The sequence below is a fragment of the Rattus rattus genome, chromosome 4, assembly GCF_011064425.1.
Source record: "Rattus rattus isolate New Zealand chromosome 4, Rrattus_CSIRO_v1, whole genome shotgun sequence".
NCBI lineage: Eukaryota > Metazoa > Chordata > Mammalia > Rodentia > Muridae > Rattus > Rattus rattus.
This window is the reverse complement of record NC_046157.1, coordinates 133,607,322-133,627,777: the sequence shown is the minus strand read 5'-3', so window position 1 is coordinate 133,627,777 and position 20,456 is coordinate 133,607,322. Positions and strand designations below refer to the sequence as shown.

Genomic DNA, 20,456 nt, shown 5'->3' with positions numbered 1-20,456 from the left:
TTCCATTGGTTCACCTTTAATCCCAGCACTCCGGAGGCAGAGGCAGGAGGATCTCTGAATTCAAAGCCAGCCTGTTCTACAGAGCAAGTTCTAAGACAGCCAGGGCTACACAGAGAAAGCTTGTCTTGAAAAAAAAAAAAATACTTGAAGATGCGTGAGTAAGAAAGCAAGACTGGATCATGGACTGGGACGAGTTAACAGAGGGAGTGAATAGCATTGTCTGCATGTGATTCTGGGACTTAATAAAAGTATTAAACTTCTTTCTGTGTGGAATGTAATTCTTCCAGGTTAGTTTTCATTAGTCTCTGGATATTTCATGATCAACTGAAAGTCCTTCAGAGTGGAGCTGTTGGGAAATGTCAGTGATAATAAAAAGAAAAGGGTCCCTTTGTTTTTGGAGGAAGTAACTGTAAAAACTTCCATGCCTAAGTGCAGTTAAGGATTAACCTTGACCAGCATGAAGAGGTGGCTCAGTGGTTAAAGTACTTGCCTAGCAAACGTGAGGGCCTGAGTTCAGATCCCTGGAACCGATTTAATGCTGATGGTCATGTTGCCCCTCCTGTAATTCCTGCACTTAGTGGGTGGGGACAAGATCCCTGGAGCAGACCAGTGGTATCAATGGACTGTAGGTTCAGTTGAGAGACCCTGCCTCTGTGATTATGATGGAGAGTAATTGAGAAAGGCTACACGTATGTGCCTGCCAAAGCATGTGTACCCTCACATGTACTTATGCATGTGTGAACATGCATGCAAACATTCCTTACATGCATACACATCAGCAAAAATTAAACTTGTCAATGTTAACGTTGTTGTATCCTCAATAATTGTGTGTAATGTCCTTGTGGGTTTGCTTTCTTCCTTCCTTTCTTTCTTCCTTTCTTTCTTCCTTTTTCTTCCTTCCTTCCTTCCTTCCTTCCTTCCTTCCTTCCTTTCTTTCTTTCTTTCTTTCTTTCTTTCTTTCTTTCTTTCTTTCTAGTGAAAATGGAGGCTGGTGAGATGGCTCATTGGGTAAGGGGGCTTGCTGCAAAGACTGGTAACAAGGTTTGAACCCTGGAACCAAAATGATAGAAGGAAAGAATTGACTCCCATAAGTTACCCTCTGACCTCCAAAGCACACTCTCTTACATACACACAACACATGATTGGATAAGTAGATGCAGACAAACTTTAAGGAAAACTGAGGCCAGTTGTGGTGGACCACACTGAGCAGTTAGGATGTAGGGGCAGGAAGATCTGGAATGTAGGGTCATCCTCAGTACATAATGAGTTTGAGGCCAACCTGGGCATTTGACTATATTTTTTTGTTTCATTTTGTTTTGTTTTTGTTTTGTTTTCCATAAAAAAGAAATAAAAATTATTTTTGTTAGGTTTTAGGTAACTTACAGGTTTTTAATTGATGTACTTCTAGTTAATGGTCCATCAGAAAATTCTATTTTTTCGGTCCCCAGCTCCAAAAAAAAAAAAAAAAAAAAAAAAAAAAAAAAAAAGAAAATTCTATTTTTTTCTGGAAGTCTTTATAAAAGAAGGTTTCATTTATGTTTTGTAGAATGATAACATTAAAACAAGCTCATTTTTTAAAGAAAAAGTGTTTTATTATGAAAATTCTCACAAATATACAAAAAGTAAAGAAAGGAAAGGCAGCGTGGTGAAGCCCTGTGCGTCCGTCCTCCAGCTTCAACGGCTGTCCTAGGCTTTGTCCTCACCGTCTCCCCACCTGCCGCCCACCTCACTCGCTCGGGCATGCTGGCTTGGGTCCCACTGAGGTGGAATATTCTTACATCTGAATGGTTTAGAGACCCAAGTGTCTCTAAGGATGAAGTATGTTTTAGATAGCTAAAGCATTTTTAAACATTAAACACCAGTCAGTGTATTCAAAATCTCCTGATCTTGCATTTTTACAGTCTGTTTGAATCAGGATCTAGCAAGATCTCCATCGAGAATTTTGTTTTTCAAATTCCATATTGATGTATAGATTGTTTTCTATGTTTTAACTGAGAAACATATATATTGTCTTAGTTAGGGTCTTATTGCTGTGAACAGACACCATGACCAATGTAAGTTTTATAAAGGACAACATTTAATTGGGGCTGGCTCACAGGTTCAGAGGTTCAGTCCATTATCCTCAAGGCGGGAGCATGGCAGCATCCAGGCAGGCCTGGTGCAGGAGGAGCTGAGTTCTACATCTTCACCCAAAGGAAGCCAGGAGCAGACTGAGCATCCTCAGGCAGCTAGGAGGAGGGTCTCCAAGCCCACCCACAGTGACACACTTCCTCCAACAAGGCCACACCTTCTAATAGTGCCACCCCCTGTGCCAAGCATATGCAAACCAGTATATATATACATACATATATATACACATATATATGTGTGTGTATACATACATACACATACATATACATATAACATATATACATATATATATATACACATATATAGTTTCTTTTAAAAAGAAACTGAGTTGTTCGTTCTAGCATTGTTCTCAGTATATATTTTACTGAATTTGTACCTATAAGCTTTTATATTCTCCCGTTACCTCCTCAATAAACTGTCAATGAGAAGAAAAAGCTGGTTAAAAAGAAAAGATTTACCTTCCTATTTCTAGGGGATCCTTTTGTTTGTTTTTGCTTTGTTTCTGTTTTCTGTTTTACCGTTGGCATGCTCACAAGTGGGGAGCATTCACCTTCTAATATTGGCTTCCAACACTGTTTAACATTCCTTGCCAACACTTAAAAGGACCACTTCCACATAAAAACCAGAATTTAGTTTTTTTTAAATCATAAAGACCCCATGCACCCAAATGGCAGGCAGTTCAAAGACTCTAGCTGCTGCGATCAGATAAGGGTGGAGCCCCTCTAGCATGCTGCTCCTGGGACTGGGTCCCCTGTGCCCACTCCATTTCCACGGGTATGTTGCCTGCCCTGTGGGCATTCGAATTCTCGTGATGGTCAGAGACAGGGTAAATATTCAGTTACTCTTCCCAAGTCGTTGGGCTAAGGAGTATGATATGGGAGGGAATAAAGATTTTGGAATTTCATCAATGAATTGTCTAGCTTGCTGTTTACCCTTGGGGGACAAAAGTCACCCCAAAATGCAGGCATCACCCCAAAAGAAGACCCTCACACTCGCCTCCAATAAAGTATGTAAAAAGCGGAAAAGAACACAGCGCACAGCCACAGAAATCCGACTCCAGCACAGAGGACGTCAGTTCTCAGGGAAGAGCCACGATATAATTGAGATAAGCATTCAAACATTTCTAACCATTCTGAAGAAAGCAAATTGAAAATAAAGAAATAAAAGGCAAACGTAGCCAGAACAACTCAAGAACTTAACCTTTCCTGTGCGTCTTTCCAGAGAAGTCTTCCGGAGTCTGTATCTTCCCAGGGTGGTGCTGCTTAGGCATGGGGGCAGTTTGTTACCCACGATGCTTGCTTTCTGTGGCTGCTGTGTTCAGGACTCATATATGTTAGGACTAGCAGAGGACGACTTCTCAGATCTTATTTCAAAGATTTCCTCGTTTGTGCTTATGGTTAACACCTTTTGCCTGTAAAAAGAATGATGGGTTGCTGTATCAAGAAACCTCGCAGGGTAGAGGAAGCAGCCTCTCTCATCACAATAACTGCTTTAAATTTGGTGAAATGTGGTATTTGGGAGATCATATTTCCAATGGAAACTGATGCGTTGGGTAACTTATCTTCTAGATTAGTGGTTTAGTAAGGTCCTTCAGGGAACGGTAGTTGTGATTGGCAACTAGGCCAACAGGAGCCAGAATCAGACCACCAAAACCCACTGAACTCTGAGAAATGACCCTCAGCCATGGGGCAAAGCAGCTCAGAGACCCACTGGCAATTTCCTGTCCTTTACACAAAAACAGACACACGGGAGAAAAGGCTAGATACATGGTCCACCGCAGATGAAAAGTCTACCTCCATAGTGTGTGTCCAGGCCCAGAAATTCACCTCTTCCCAAAGATCAGGACAGTGACATTTGCAGGAGTCCCTGGTTTGTCCTGACCAGAGTCACTTGAACACCCTCCCGTCATCAGAAGCAGCCCAGTCAAGGCCCCCTGAGCAAAGGCACCCATACCTGAGGCTGTTATTTTCTTCCGTCAGGACTTGTATGGTAGACTTATATTTTTCTTCAGCTTCGGCAAGCTTTGTCTGGAACAGTTTCTCTAGATTTCCCGCTATAGTTTTCTAGAAGATAAATTTGAATAGCTGTCTTCCCCAGAGCCCTTGGGACATAGCTCCTGGGCAGACCAGCACAGTTCCCCGGCTTCCTCTCTAGCCCAGTTCTCAGTCTAACCAGGACTTGCCTCTCTCTGGAGTTCTATCTGGCAGTGGTAAAGGTTTGTGTTCAGGGTCTCCAGAACAACAGCTTGCGTCCGCAACTCAGCCTCCAAGATCTGCACAAGAGGAAACTGCCTCAGAACATCATGCTGACGTACTGTCCCCCAAGACAAGAAAGAACTCAGGAATACTCCCTTCTCTCCAGGGCATTTGGAACACAGTGCACTATGCCAACTTCAGGCACTGTTCTCTTGTACTGCCAACCAGTCACCATGCCGCCATTTCTACCTTCTTTTTCTTCCCCTCCTGCCTTCTCTTCAGGCTCACTGCCACTGCTGCCAGCGCAGCCTTCATCAGTCAACGTGGGCATCAGCCACTCATCCATTGCATGATCTTACTTTTTTAAGATTTATCTTTAAGATATATTTTTTTCTTCTTCTTTTTTCTTTTTTCTTTTTTACGGAGCTGGGGACAGAACCCAGGGCCTTGCGCTTGCTAGGCAAGTGCTCTACCACTGAGCTAAATCCCCAATCCCTAAGATATATTTTTAGGATTTTGAGAATTTCTTACATGAACACAAGGCATTTGATCATATTTACCTCCCGCTTTCCCCAACCAGATCCACCCTCCACCTTTGCCCAACTTTGCATCCTCCTTAAAAAATAATATTTCATTTTGTGTGTGTGTGTGTGTGTGTGTGTGTGTGTGTGTGTGTGTGTGTGTGTGTGTACATGTGTTCACACGTTCAGGTATACGTGTACCTCCCGTTTTCCCCAACTAGATCCACCCTCCACCTTTGCCCAACTTTGCATCCTCCTTAAAAAATAATATTTCTGTGTGTGTGTGTGTGTGTGTGTGTGTGTGTGTGTACATGTGTTCACATGTTCAGGTACACGTGTGAGTGTAGGTTTTGTAAAATCCAGATGAAAGCATCAGATCTTCTGGAACTGGAGACAATAGGCAGTTATGAGTCACATGACTTGGATGCTAAGTCCTAGCTCCGTTCCTCTGAAGAACAGCAACTGTTCTTAGCCACTGGGGCGTCTCTCCAACCCCACGCTGCATATTCTTTATTGCAAAACCTCTCCTATTGACTCCAAGAGGCTGTAAAAGGTTTGTGGGTTCAAAGGTTAGGAGGGAATGGAAGAGAGGATGTTGGAAAAGAGTATTTTTGGAGCAGGAAACTATTTTGTTTGACTCAGTAGTAATGGATACATGACTGATATATTAAGCAAAACCCATAGCATGTATACCCTAAAGAGTGATCTCTGGTGTAAACTAGGGATCTCAGTTAACAACAGTGTGCTGATACTGACTGCTTGGGACCTAACATGTCATCTAGAGCAAGCTGCTAGCAGAGGAAGAGGGAACTTTCAAGGTGGATGACTGGAGTAGAAATTTCTGGTTTCTTTGGAGACCCAGTTTTTTGGAAACTGTCTTATGAGAGGATGCTTTGCTGAGGCAGACATTTGGTGTTTTTCTGGAAGCTGCCAGGAAAAAGGACACATGATGTTTTGCTTGAGTGGACGCCTGTGAGAACAGGTGATGTTTGGAAAGGGTATAAATATAACCCAACAGACAGTGGACGATGCTGCGTGGTATTCGTTTACCTTGCCACTCTTTGCCGGTCTTCACTGGGCTTTGCTGGCACTGGTCTTCATGGAGGACACTGTGGCATTGGTTCACCTTGTCTTCTTCACTGGTCATCATTTGCTGTGACTTCACAGACATACCAAAGAACATCTGGTGATGTTCCAGAGGTCTCTTGCTGCTTCCATGGTCTCAAGCCAATTGGCAGAGCCTTGAGGCTTCTTGATCGAACTGCCATTGCTGGTTTGTGAATGGTGTTTGAGTGGATGGTGCTACTGCTGCTGATTCCTGTGAGCCGAATCGCTGCTGTCTTGACCACGAAGATTGGAATCTCCCAAAAGAACTATTTCTAAACAGGTCCACATCCTCCTTTGCCCTATAAACTTTTCTTTTCCACTACCTCTGGTGGGTGGTGGGTGAGAAGGGAAGTTAAAGCATTTAAAAGCCTTAATTGAAGTAGGGTTTGAAAAATCTAAGCCACAGATGATCAACTGTACCTCACTTTTCTGCAAACCTAAATCTGCTCTAGCGGGCAGTCCACTGTTTGAACAAATTGTGAAGGAGAGTGGTGCAAAAGAGCCAAGAAAGCAAAGTGCTCATGTGTCCATAAGGGGCCCTAGTGTGGCTAGAATGAAGACAGCAAGCAAGCAGCCAAGGCAAAGGCAAGCACAGTCTGTCATCCTGCAGTCATCCCGGAGGCCATGGTGAGCTGAGAACAGCAGGGACACGCAAGGGTTTTCAGGGCAGATGGGTTTTTGTTTTTAATTGGTATCTTGTTGTCTTCGTTTTCTTGCTCCGTGAGCATGGGCTGGAGGAACGGAACGACGGTGAGGAGAGGGCGCTGCTCAGGTGAGGAGTAACAGAGTAGACGAGGATGGCTGAGCTGCCGTGAGCTGGAAGGAGGATACTGGAGTCTGGAGCTCAGAGGTGACGTCAGGCTGAGGCATTGACCCATTAGCAACACAGAGTGGATGGTTAAATTGATGGGGACCAGGACTCAGCAGCTCAGAGACAAGGATATATGAGGAAGATGGAGGGGCAGCCACCCAAGTAATGAAACCACCAATGCCCAGGGAAGGAATGGCCAGTAGCACCCGAAGCTCCTCATCCTGGGTGAGCGAGGCAGAACAAGCCTTGGATTTAGTGACTTGAAGTTACTGGTAGTTTTAGCAAGACAGGCTGAGACAGTGACTGGAAACAGATGCTGGGCTGAGGTACCGAGGGGACACATCCTAATGGCAGGCTCTGTCTCCCACATTCAGCTCTTCAGACCTTCCTGACTTGTTGACAGTCCTCACCTCAGGTGACATTCTTCTCCCCAGATCACTCTGGTGGCTCCCTTGGTCTACTCCAGATTCCTTACTAGCTAGTTCCTACTGAACTAGCCTGTGCTGCCTCCTGTGGGGCTGTATCAGTTACCTCTGGCTTGCTGTGAGAACTGTCTCAAGGACCACAGAAGACAAATGCTCCTGGCATCGTCCTCATGCCTCTCTGCCTGTCTTGCTGCTTTCTATGCACACCAGATTCTTTCATTGGGTTGGGGTGGAACTCTATCTCCTCCTTGTCCATATTCAGAAATTCAGAAATACCTACCTGTATCCACATACCACACACCACTCAGTAACCCTTGCTGACCAGATGCAGATGTGCACCACCCCCAACAGAGCCCATGTGTCTTTCCTGAGGAAATGATATCATACTCATATTTTATCATAACATATCTTTTTCTGCCAGCATGGCTGTGCATGCCTCTAATCCACATGGGAGGCAGAGGCAGGTGCTCTCTGTGAGTTGGAGGCCAACCTGGTCTACAAAACAGGTTCCAGGTTCCAAGGAAACACAGTAAGACACTATCTTAAACACAACAACAAAAACAAATGGGCCAAGAAGATTCACTACACATCTCTCTTCCAATTTGTCATCTTCACAGTATCCCGCAGTCAGCACCTGGCAGATACTGTGAATATTTTGTTAGGCACTGACAAAACTAAAGATATCAACCAGGTCTCTTTCCCCAGGTTTCAGCCCTACTTAGTCCTTCCATCTACTCAGATCCCCTAGAGAAATCCCCACACGACACACATCTTCGTGAGCTGGATACCTAACAACACGTAGTGCAACTGTGTTGAGCACAGCACTGTTCCAGGCTAAGATTACATTCTTAGATCATTTATCCACTCAAGGATCAACTGGTGTTTATTTAAGGCCACAGTGCATCAGGGACTGTTTTAGGAAATAAGAATTAACAGTGAAGAAAACATACAGAAAGGCCTTCCTACACTGAATTTATCTGCTTGGATGATTAAATTAATGTAGAAAAGTGAAACAGAAGAAGAAAAGTGAAGGAGCAGAGAACTGAGCCTTTAAATAGAGTGACCCTTGAGAAGCAACCATTTGAATGAAGACCAGAAGAAGGGAAAAAAGTTTGCCATGGAAATCTCAGGGAAAGAGATGTTTAGGTAGACTGTCAAATGCCAAGACCTCCAACGTAGGCCACTCTATCTCTTTAAAGAACCAACGAGAAGTCTGGGGGCCTTTGGAGAGGAGTGGTGGAGGCAGAAATAAAGGAGAGGAGTTGAGAGAGAAAAGGGAGTGGAGAGAACAAACCCTCAGACAACACAGGGCTGAGACTGATTCTATTCCACCAGGTAGGCTGGAGCAAACCTGATGCAGAGGGGTCTGGAGGACCTTCAAAAGGGGTGACTCTACGCCAAGCTTTAATTCTGACTATCGAGATTCAAAATGATCACACTGCTTCCAAACCATTTAGCTGTATCCCAGAATAAGGTCTGTGAGCATATAAAGGTAAATAAAAATACTCAGTACCCAACAAGCTAAGCTTCACAATGGCTGGCACCTACTGAAAACCCAGCAGACTTGCAAACCAAAGAAACCAGATAGAAACAGACTCAGAAATGATACCTATGACAGAATGAATAGACTCTCAGCAGAGCTGTTTTCAGAACGCATGAGGACTCTCTGGCTTGGAGGCCATCTTGTCTACCTTGTAGGATGCTGCCGTTTGCTTGCTAGCAGTTTAAGATAGAGTTTCTTCACGATGTTTATGCAGTGACTAGTCTTTTTCTTAGACATGTCTTTTCTGGATACAAATTAAATTTCTCAGTGAAAAGGGAAACACAAGTTCCTTATGTTTAACAGATTTTTTTCATTTGCCTTCACACATGGCCTTGTGTCTCAGCAGAAAGATGCCCCACAGAAACCATCATGTGTAAGGTACACAAAGAGAGGCTTAGAGACAAAGCTCTGCGGGAGACTTAGGATGATTGAGGGCTCAGAGAGAAGAACATGACTGTTGTGGTTTGAATAGGTATGGCCGCATAGACCCATGTGTTTGAATGCTTGGCCATAGGGAATGGCATTATTAAGAAGTATGACCTTGTTGAAGGAAGTGTGCCACTATTGGGGCGGGCTCTAAGGTCATATGTCCACTGTGATACACAGGCTCTTGGGGATCAAGATGGAGAACTCTCCCAGCACCACATGGGCCTGGATGCTGCTGTGCTTCCCGCCATGATGCTAATGGACTATATCTCTGAAACTGTAAGCCAGCCCCAATCAAATGCTGTCCTTCATAAGAGTTGCCTTGGTCATGGTGTCTCTTCATAGTAATGAGATGCTAAGAAATGATGTTCTGTAATTCAAAGTCCTGTGTTTTAAGCTTTGCTAGATATAGACATCATGCAACACTGATGACCATGCAGCCTTTGCTCGTCTCCTTGTTCACAGCTGGCGCTGAGAAAGGCTGCGTTTGTTTTACATAGAATTCAAGATTCACTTTGACTTATAGAGTTCGACACTTAGATTTTACTGGTCTGGGTAAAGTTCATTTCATTTCCCCAAGGGTGTATAGCTTTGAAGATACTGCTTTCACAAAGCCGAATGGGAATGCTTACCTCTTTGGCTTTTCTCAGCTCCTGTATTTGCAGGATATCGTCATTATGTTGTCTTATGAGCTCCTAAAAACAATTGTATTTGGAAAGGTTAGCACCATGGTTCTGGATATTCTTTTGGAGAAATAAGAAGCCACCAGAGGATTGAGGAGTATAGCACTTACTGACTTCAGATATGGATATGACAAGCTCTAAGATTTACACAGAAATGTAAAGTAATGAAAAAAGTTAAGATTTTTCTGGAAAATAATACCAAAGTTAACAAATAAGATAAAAATAGAATAACATGAGGAAAAACAAAACAAAAGAACAGTAGCAAAGGCAGACTGTCTGCATGCACTAACTGGCTTTACCTGGCACCAAGACGACGCCGTGTCACCTTGAGTATAGAGAAACAGCTAAGCAGAATGGAGAAGAGAACCTTGCCCTTCACTCAAAGGACATCAAAACAACTCATTGAGGGAAAAACACTTCTTTTTTCAGAAAGAATGATGGAATAATTATCCATATAGAAAAACTTCCTATGACCTCTGCTTCACTCTACACACACACACACGCACACACACACACACACACACTCAATATGAACCATAGACTCAAAAATGCTAAAATCATAAAGTTTCTAGAAAGATAATATCCATAGATTTATGATAGGCAGTGGTGTTATGGGGAAAGCAGAAAGAGCTTTTAATTAAAAAAAAAAGGCTGATAATCTGCCTTTCATCAAAATGAGAAATCTCTGTACATTGAAAAATAACATTCACAAACTGAGAAACCAACCGCTAGGCTAGAAGTGATTATTTGCAACATATATACAAAATATTTGTATTATCCATATCTTTTGAGTAATAGAAGAGTTGAACAGGCACATTAAAGAAGATACTAATCTATCAACGCCATCCTCCCCAGCATTTTATAAACGTTTAGTCATCAGAGAGACTTAAGAAAGAAAACGACCTGTCACTTCATAGTCACACCCACTGTAATGGCCAGAATTAAAGGCTGGATGGCATACGTGTGGAGGATTTGGTGTAGTCAGAATTCAAATACTCAGAGAAAAACATTTTTACTGTGGAAACCTCAAATTTCCTATGTGTACCCTGGAGTTTTAGTGATACACTCCAAGAGAAGTAAGAGAATATACCTCTGAATCGTTTGTACAAGAATAGTCATAGAAGCTTTGTTTAAAAATCCAACAACTGAAAATAACCCAAATATTACAAACCAGGAAAACAAGAAACACACTGCGTGATATTTCTACAAAGCAGTACTGCTGAGCGGTATAAAGGACACAGCTGGGTATGGGCTCGAGCTTGGGATCCTGGGTATGGGCTCGAGCTTGGAATCCTAGCACCAGGAGGCTGAGGCAGGAGGTCAGGAACTCAGGGTCATGCTGGACTGCACATCAGTTGGAGTCAGCCGGGGCTACAGAGGGAGATCTGCCTCAAACCACTTTTACAAAAGGAATTTATGAATGTGAAAAACGTTATGGTTATTTTAGGGGAAAACAATACATTAGACTTCAGACGTTCTATGCCCATGTTAAGTTTTAAAACCCGAAAATGGAGCAATGTTGCTTTTTGGCTATATTGACCTTGGTGGGCCAGAGGAGGCAGTGAGGTGTGTCCATTGTTTCTCCTTCCCCCAACCCCCAACTGGTTCTGAGCAGATGTGGGCCCTGCTCAGTCCTGGTCTCACTGCTCTCTTCATGCCTGTCCGAGGGTGGGCGGGGTCTGAGGCTGGCGGTGGGGGTGATTTCTGAGCACTCGCTGAGCTCCTCTGAGGGGCAGGAATCCCACCACCCTCCTGTGATCTCCCTTTGGCCACCAGAGCTTCCTGTTGGATGAAGAAAATGGTGGAAGGATCCAGAAGGGTGAAGAAGCGGGGGTGGGGAAGTGAGGGGTAGGGAAAAAAATGCAGGTGATTCAGTCTGGGTCCAGGCAGGGAGCCCAAAGAGACTAGTGCTTACAGTTCCAGCAGACACGGTGAGTCAGAAAATGATGTGAACAGAAGCCGGGGGTTTCCACAAAGCACCCTGACACATCAGGAAATGAGGTTTGTTGAGAGAAAGGAACAGGACTGCCGCCAAGAGAAGAATTTCATCAACTGTGATAGAGTTGGAAGGGGGCAGACATGAAAAAGATCATGACTGAAGAGGAGCTTAAGGGGCAGGTCAGCAGGAAGAGCGACCAGTAAAGGATACATACATATGTGTGGGTTTTTTGTTTTGTTTTTGTTTTGTTTTGCTTTGAAATAAGCTCTCTTCATAGCCCTGGCTATCTTGGACCTCTCTCTGTAGACCAAGCTGGTCTCAAACTCAAAGGGATCCTCCTGCCTCTGCCTCTCTAGTGCTGGGATCAAAGGTGTGTATCACCAGACCTGGCCCGATATTAATAAATATTAAAAATAAATTTCATTAATAGAAAAATCAGCAAAGACACCAGAGAAGAATGTCTGCATAGAGAGAAATATGAAGTGTGAGAAAACCAGCCAAGGGAGGGGAGCAGAAAGGAGGAGAAAATGAACAAAGGCAAACCAAGTTCAGGAGGAAAGCAAAAGTGGGGGGACTTAGGGCATGGCTGGAAAACCATAGAAACGAAACCCTGCCTCAGAGACAGACATGGAAAACCCATTGAAGGCTCACAGGTCTCCGTGGTGGAATCCTGGTCTCCAGCTAGCCTGTTGTGATAGCGTTTGAGACCCCTGTACACAGACCTCAGACTCAATCTAGAGTATAATTAAATGTATCGATCCTGCCAGCAGGACAACACTTTCTGAGCCAAACTTGAGATCGCCAGGCAGAGAGGTGGGAGGGAAGGATCTTTAAAGGTGAAACCCAGACGACAGCCTGGAGTATCTGCACAGGCAAATCAAGAGTGGCTCTGCTCGGCCAAGAGTAGGTAGCCCAGGCGCCTGCATAGACAGGTTCCTGAAGCGGAAGGTCAGCCATCGTCACATCGTCACAGCTGCACATTTCTGGGTGGGGGCCACCGAGTCACACTCAGGAACTGGAGTCACACAAATACCTGCCGGTACCAAGATGGACGCCTAGCACAAAATGGAGTTTCTTTACCCTGCCACAACTCAGTTCCACAGAAGCCCATCCTTATGGTCCCTCCCAAAGAAGCCAAGGGTCTGTCAGAAAGAGGAATAGCCAAGTCCTCATCTCTGGAGGCTCTGAGGGACAAAGCGACCCTTGCCTTGGTGGGAGGAGTTCAGAGACAGTGTGTGGGGAAAGGTGGCATTCTTTTACCTGGAGCTACTTAAAACTCAGAATTAAAACAAACAAACAAACAAACAAACAAACAAGCTTACAAACTGCTCAACCTTGTGATGATGGACGAGTGCCAACTTTTGTCTTGGTATCTGTGCTGTCCTTAGACGTTCGCTGAGGGGGCTGCTTTCGACATTTGGTTTTTATAAACCTTTAAAGGTCGTTTTGGACACGTTGCAAGGATGACAAGCAACTGTGCTTGTGTTTATTTTATAATAAATCATGCTATCAGAACAAAACAAAAACACTGATAAATTGAGTCTATGGTGGTAGAAACCAGAAGAGTGGTGGTCTGGGGCAGGTGAGAGGAGATGGCCTAACGGAAGAGGAGTTAGCATGATGGTTAGAAATGTACACATAAGTGAAATATTCAAAATATCCACAATTGTGCATGACTCTCCATTTGCATGAAAAAGATGGAGGGATCTAAGAAAGCTTAGCTTGTATATTTAGGGGTAAGGCCTAAGACCTGATCCCAGAATGGCCCTCTCTTTTGCTAAGGAGGTGTGCCTGACAGTGACAGCGTTAGAGTTCTAACTCTCTATGTGACCACTTCGGCGGCCAGCAAACTTTAATGCGTCCAAAAGCTCATACATAGGCTATGTGAATTGTTGGGGGCTGGAATGCTAACACATTCTTAGTGTCCATCTGTTTGGGACATTTTTGTCTATGACGTTCTTATTGGCTAGAAGGTGCACGGGATCCTGCCTTACCTTGGCTTTTAGGTAGCCACTCTGGTTTAGTAGGAGTGGTACATGACCAAATTGACTCGACTAGCTGACACCAATGCCTTTTCCTTCATTTATAGAAAGGACTGGGTGGGGGGGGGAGGTGATATTCAGAGAAGCAATGTTGGCAAACCATGGAACTTTCTAGGTTTTGCATGTTTAATGTACTGCTATTTCCTACTAATTACAACTTTTGTAATACCAAAAATCCGGTGCTAAGACTGCCTAGCTATAAAGGATCCCAAGATGATTATTTATTCTCCAACTTGGCCTCAGCTGTCAACTTGACCCAGCCCAGAGTTACTTCAGGGGGTTTCAATTTGGGGATTACATCCATCCAGTTGGACATTGCTTGTGGGGCATTTTCTTGACAGCCAATTGATGTGGGATGGCCCAGCCCACTGTGGGTGGTACCATGCCTAGGCAGGTGGTACTGGCTAGTGTAAGAAAGGCAGCTGAACAAGAACGAACCAGCCAGAAAACAGTGTTCCTCTAGGGTTTCTATTTCAAGCCTCTGCCTTGATTTCCTGCATTGGATGTTGAGGATGAACTGCCCCTGTAAGATGAACTAAATCCTTTTCCTCACGTTTGTTTTTGGTCATGGTTTATCACAGCAATTAAGCACAAACTGGAACAGTCACTCTTCCTGCATATATTTCCAGGAAAGTTGAACAAAGAGAAGAGTATGTCCACTGGGATGAAAAATGTCACCCAAGTAAGTAGGCCCACCGGGCTCAGCTGCCCCACCCAGACCACACTCTCAACTAATTCTGTTTACCTCTTTTTCTCGAGTGAAGTTCTCCATAACAGTACTGAAGGACTCGTTCATTTTCTTTTTTTCTTCTTCTGACTCTAACTCAAACTTTTTTGTTATCCTGTGTTCTGTAGACGTGAGAGAGAAAAAAAAAGAGGCAGGTTTGTGTGTAAACGTTGGGAAAGCAAGCCAAAGAGAAATCTAGAGTAACTGAAAACGTGGTTGGTTCCAGACTGGACCGAGAGCCTTTCAGCCTGCTGGGGAGATGCCTGGGGTGAGGTGGGCCTTCCCTGTGCTGTGACAGCAGCCACGTGGGATCTGTCGGCCTCATCTCTATTCTTTTGTTGGCGTGTGGTTTCGTTTTTGTCTCCTGCTTGCCTTTCTGTCTCCTCTGCTGACAGAGGAGGGTAATGGCTCAGACATTTTTAAAGCTCTTGGTTAGCCAGCTTGTCCATAATAAAATTTCACACCTAGCCCTTGGGCAGAGGTAGATTTGCCTGTTCTCAGTGTCGCTGAAGACCTGACAGCAGAACCCTGAGTAATTTAAATTCAAATCCAAGAATTCCTCCTAGAATTTTAGGGTCTACTTTTCATTCTCGATGCCGATACCCATATTTGTTCCAGCCCATGTTGGGCAAACATGTAAGTTTTAGATCCCTTAATTCATGTATCTGGAATTGAAGAAGAAGAAGGAGGAGGAGGAGGAGGAGGAGGAGGAGGAGGAGGAGGAGGAGGAGGAGGAGGAGGAAGAGGAGGAGGAGGGGAAGGAGGGGGAGGGGGAGAAGGAAAGGAGGAGGAGGAAGAGGAGGAGGAGGAGAAGGAGGAAGAGGAGAAGGAGGAGGAGGAGAAGGAGGAGGAGGAAGAGGAGGAGGAGGAGGAGAGGAGGAGGAGGAGGAGGAGGAGGGGGAGGAGGAGGAGGAGGAGGAGGAGGAGGAGGAGGAGGAGGAGGAGGAGAGGAGGAGGGAGGAGGAGGAGGAGGAGGGAGGAGGAGGGGGAGGAGAAAGAAGAAGAAGAAGAAGAAAAAGGAGGAGGAGGAGGAGCAGGAGGGGGAGGAGGAGGAGGAGAAAGAAGAAGAAGAAGGAGGAGGAGGAGGAGGAGGGGAGGAGGAGGGGAAGAAGAAGAAGAAGAAGAAGAAGAAGAAGAAGAAGAAGAAGAAGAAGAAGAAGAAGAAGAAGAAGAAAGGAGGAGGAAGAGAAGAAGGAAGAGGGGAAGCAGAAGAAGAAGAAGGAGGAGGAGGAGGAGGGGGAGGAGGGGAAGAAGAAGAAGAAGAAGAAGAAGAAGAAGAAGAAGAAGAAGAAGAAGAAGAAGAAGAAGAAGAAGAAGAAGAAGAAGAAGAAGCAGCAGCAGCAGCACTGCCCTCGCTGCCCTCTGTTGCCTAGTAACCTGAGGCACCTTTCATTTAGAAGTTCAGCACCTGACCTTTCACCCTTGGTGAATCCAAGGCCCCTTCCCTCAAGTCAAGGACAAGATGGAGAGCAGGCTTTGCTTGTTTGTGCTACTGTCTCATTGGGAAAGCTCCTGCATGGCTCACTTTGCTGTAGCAGGATCTTTTCCCGTTCCATCTTCTCATCCTTCTCCCATTCTGCCTTCCGCCTTGACCACTTGTCTTCCATTTCATCGTAAATGCTATCCTGTGGAGCATGGAGGCACAGTGAGACGGAACACTGCTTGGGGCTAAGGTACTCACATTGTCACACTGGGCTCTCTTCTCCCCCCCACTTGGGCCTCACTGAGGGGCCCTTCCATGGATTCTACAAACCAATTCCAGCTAAGCTCGGAGGAGAGCTGGGATGAGCCCAAAGGTCCAAAGTCCTCTCTGGACAGCATTTACCCTGCCGGATCTCCACCTCTCGGAAGACACATCTGATTCTGCATCTCTCTGTAAGGTAGCCTGCTCTGCTCTGGGACTTCATCGGGCTCGGGGAATTGTCCTGTTTTACTTTCTACTGCTGTGATAAAAGTCTTGTTAAAAGCAGCATGGGCAGGAAAGGGTTTATTTCACTTAGACTTTAATTTTACAGCCCATCACTGAGGGAACTTGGCAGAACTGGTTCCAAGAGGAGTCCTGGCTACTGGTTTGCTCCTGTGGTTTGCTCAGCCTGCTGAGCCATTTGCCCAGAGGCGACCCCACCAGCAGTGGGTTGGTCCCTCCCACGTCAATTATTAATGAAGAAAATGCCCCACCAACTTCTCCACAGGCAATAGAGGTAATTTCTCAAATGAGGCTCCCCCCCCCAGATGACTTCATTTTATGTCAGGCTGACAACAAATCTAACCAGCACCGGGGTTAACCAGCACCGGGGTTAACCAGCACCGGGGTTAACCCCAGTACCAGGGTTAAAGGAAATGGCTTCAGGTCTCAAAGCTTGTAGCATGTGGAATGAGATAAGACTTTTTGATGACAATTTGATCAAATCTGTGAACGGCCTTAAGTATGATCATTGCTTTGACCAGCACTCCACTCCTTGGATCAGATGTTTGAAGTGCTAGGTTTTGTCACCGCAAGTGACTGCAACAGCGCGTGGTCAGTGAGAGAGGGACAGTGACACCCCAAAGGCACAGAGGCAGTCGCCAGGAAGGAGGAAAAGACCTAACGTGCCCAGAGAAAAGAGAACACAAAAGCGTCCAGAGATTCTCTCAGTGAACGTTTCGAGCAAGTACAGGAGTTTGCACGGGCTGCCTCTGGTGAACGACAATTCTTTCTTCTCCATGTTACTGTTGGTGATTAGTTCCACTTAAGAAAACAACTTGTTTTCTATAGGAACTTCTTTTTTCCCCCCCGGAGCTGGGGACCAAACCCAGGGCCTTGTGCTAGCTAGGCAAGCGCTCTACCACTGAGCTAAATCCCCAACCCCAACAACCTGTTTTCTGTGTATAAGTGTTTTGCTGGCATGTATGTCTGTGTGCTGTGAGTGAACTTGGTGCCAGAGGAGGCCAGAAGAGTGTTGGGTCCCCCGGCACTGCAGTTACATGTGATGTTGAGCTGTCATGTGGGTGCTGGGAACTGAACCTGGGTCTCCTGGAAGAGCAGTCAGTTCTCCTAACTGCTGAGCCCTCCTCTGTCCAGCCCCTCCCCCTCCCGGGCTTCATGTTTAGGAAACAGTGAAGCTGTTACACATCTTTCAACAGGCCTCTTCAGAGGTGGATGGCTGGTTTGTCAAACATGGAAGCCACTGGGCTAACACTTCCTGCTAGGCACTGTGGTTGACGGGGAGGTGGGGGAGGAATTAGACTCTGTCCAGGTCTACAGTCTTCCTCATTCTGAGAGGAATGAGCGTCGCCTCTCTTCCCCTCAGAACCTACCACACAACGTGGAACCTCACCTGGTACATGTGAAACATATTCTTCAGATACTTATATTCTTTGCCCATCTCATCTGGACGAAAAGAAAACAAGGCTGTCATTGTTCCTTCGATGTCACACTTTCCCAAATTCACATAAACTCCTCAGCACCACACCCAAGCTCTCTCTGAGGTGATGAAACTGGCACGGGATTCCCAAGTCACTCTGGAAGCTTATCAAAAAACTTATCAGCCATTGGATCCCTCCTGAACCAATAGAAGCAGAGCCTCTGGAAGAGGGGACTGGTAAACATGTTTCGCAGAGATTCTGAAACGCACATGCTCTGTTCAGTTGATTTAGTAAGACAAACACCTCCCCCTCCCGCCCTCCTGGGTAATCTGTATCTGTGAGAAGGAGGAACAAAACCTCCCAGAATGCATCTGCTTCTCCTTTTTGTAGCATTTCCTCCTTAACAGTGATTATGTAAACCTCACATTCTCTTTAGGAAACTGGAAGACAAGCGAAGTGTAAATAAGACGCTAACTTCAAACAGAGGAGGTTATAGAGTGTCTCATTCTCTCCGTGGACATGAGTCTACAAAACAAAATCTGAAGGGCGCACCCTCTGCTTCCCCAAGGGCGCTGCAAACAGTGAGATTCGGTCAGCACAGCTGCATGCACTACAGAGCCTGCAGTCACAGCATGCCAGTTAGGACTCAGTAAAGCACGCCATTTTACATGCAAGGAAACCGGAAGGCATCAGAGTGAGATCATAGTTTTAGAACTTTAAAATGTGCTTTTAAAAAATGTCACGATTCACCGATGAAAGTGGATTTTCAAAGACACAGGCTCTCTCTCTCTCTCTCTCTCTCTCTCTCTCTCTCTCTCTCTCTCTCTCTCCAGTTTCATTCTCAGTCACTCTCATGCCCTCCTAAGCCTTCGAACAGACATCTGGCTGCACCAATCCATGGCCACAGGGACATCAGGGCCCAGGCTACCCACCTTCCCCAGGCTTTCCCCCAGCGTCTGACAGTACCTAATTTCTCTTGGGCAGCAGCCTTTTCTACCTTCAAGGTTTCCTTGTAGCTGTTCTCTAACTTCTCAAGCTGCTCTTTGTGAGTCTGTTTGAGTTCCCTGTGGGACAATCGGTGAAAAGAAGTTCAGAGTCCACAGGCTGAGTCAGCAGGTAAAGGTGCTTGCCAGGGAAGCCTAACAAACTGAATTTGATCCCTGGACTCTATAGTGAAGGAAAGAATTGACTTCCAAAAGATGTCTTCTACGGTCCACAGGAACATGGTGACACCCAAGCGCACAGGGGTGGTGGGGTGTGTGTGCTGCACATACATTCATATATATATATATATATATATATATGTATATATATATGTGTGTGTATATATGTATATATATTCACCTACACACACTCACACATGCTCATACACACATATGTACACTCACACACATACTCACATACATTCACACACATACATACTCACACATATATACTCACTCATACATACACACAAACATACACACTTTCTCACACCCTTTATACACACATGCACACACATTTGTGCACACACATACATAAACTTATGTATGCACACGCTTGCGCGAGCACACACACACACACACACACACACACACACACACATGCAGTCTGGAGTTGAGCTGTTGCACTGACCTGCCCTTCCCCCCATCCTCAGTTCCTGTAGTATTCTCTTGGTTTCTATTCAGAGTGAGGCATTTTCTACAGTTGCTGCTTTGAATAGTGCTCAAGCGAGCACCTCAGACTCTCCTTCTCAGTCAACAATCTTTGCTTACAGCTCACTTATAGAAGCACCCAGAATAAGTTGAGAACCCCAGATCTAGCCCCATCCCGGGATTCATATGCTCATAGTGTTTGAGTGCTTAAGTGAGAGCCCCAAGTCTTAAATCAGATGGAAGAAACCGAAACCCACGTTACTACAGGAAAAGTGCCTGTCTGCAAAGACTCCGTGATAGCATTCTGACAATAAGCACGGAAGGCCTGGGGACAGTTGTTTCTTGGCATTGCCTCGGGAAGAGCTGGGAAGGGACCAGCTGACAGTGCACACTAGGATAGTGAAAGCACCAAGGACAACTCTCATGGTGCATGCTGTTTGGGTATTTTACACACACACACACACACACACACACACACACACACACACACACACACACACACAATGTTCTGCCCCAGGAGTGACTTCCAAGCAGGTGATGATGGCAGGCCAGTGCAGGCCCATCATTGTAACACATGTAACATTTTTCAGGGATGCTGAAAATGAGGGAGGTTACAGGGTGGGGCAGGAGGGACCTCTGTACCTTCCTGGTAATTTTGCCATAAACTTTAAATTATTATAAAAACAATGAAACAAGCTGGATGTGGTGGCACACCCCTTAACTCCAGCGTTTGGGAGGCAAAGGCAGGTGAGTTCCAGGCAGCCTGGTCTTCAGAGAGAGAAACCCTGTCTGGGAAAACAAACTGAACAGACAAGAGAAACAAATAAATAAAAACGTCAATGCATAAAATGCTGTGGTTTCCACAGATTTGTTTTGTTATAAATATTTACACTATAAATGCTTATGGAGTTAGACGTGCTGGTCTAGT

At 45.2% G+C, this 20,456-nt stretch overlaps 1 protein-coding gene across 1 annotated transcript in view; it reads right to left on the bottom strand.

The window, feature by feature from the left end:
- Positions 1 to 3,201: 3,201 nt before the first annotated feature.
- The window catches only part of Flacc1 (flagellum associated containing coiled-coil domains 1), a 28,270-nt gene continuing 11,015 nt past the window's right edge, over positions 3,202 to 20,456 (bottom strand). Inside the window, exons 8-15 of the mRNA XM_032901160.1 lie at positions 18,861 to 18,958; positions 17,867 to 17,919; positions 16,075 to 16,174; positions 14,568 to 14,671; positions 9,791 to 9,853; positions 4,313 to 4,402; positions 4,084 to 4,193; positions 3,202 to 3,541 (exon numbers count right to left, since the gene is read on the bottom strand). Of these exons, the coding sequence (XP_032757051.1) occupies positions 3,448 to 3,541; positions 4,084 to 4,193; positions 4,313 to 4,402; positions 9,791 to 9,853; positions 14,568 to 14,671; positions 16,075 to 16,174; positions 17,867 to 17,919; positions 18,861 to 18,958 (712 nt within the window). The 3' untranslated portion in view covers positions 3,202 to 3,447. The remainder of the gene's footprint in view (positions 3,542 to 4,083; positions 4,194 to 4,312; positions 4,403 to 9,790; positions 9,854 to 14,567; positions 14,672 to 16,074; positions 16,175 to 17,866; positions 17,920 to 18,860; positions 18,959 to 20,456) is intronic.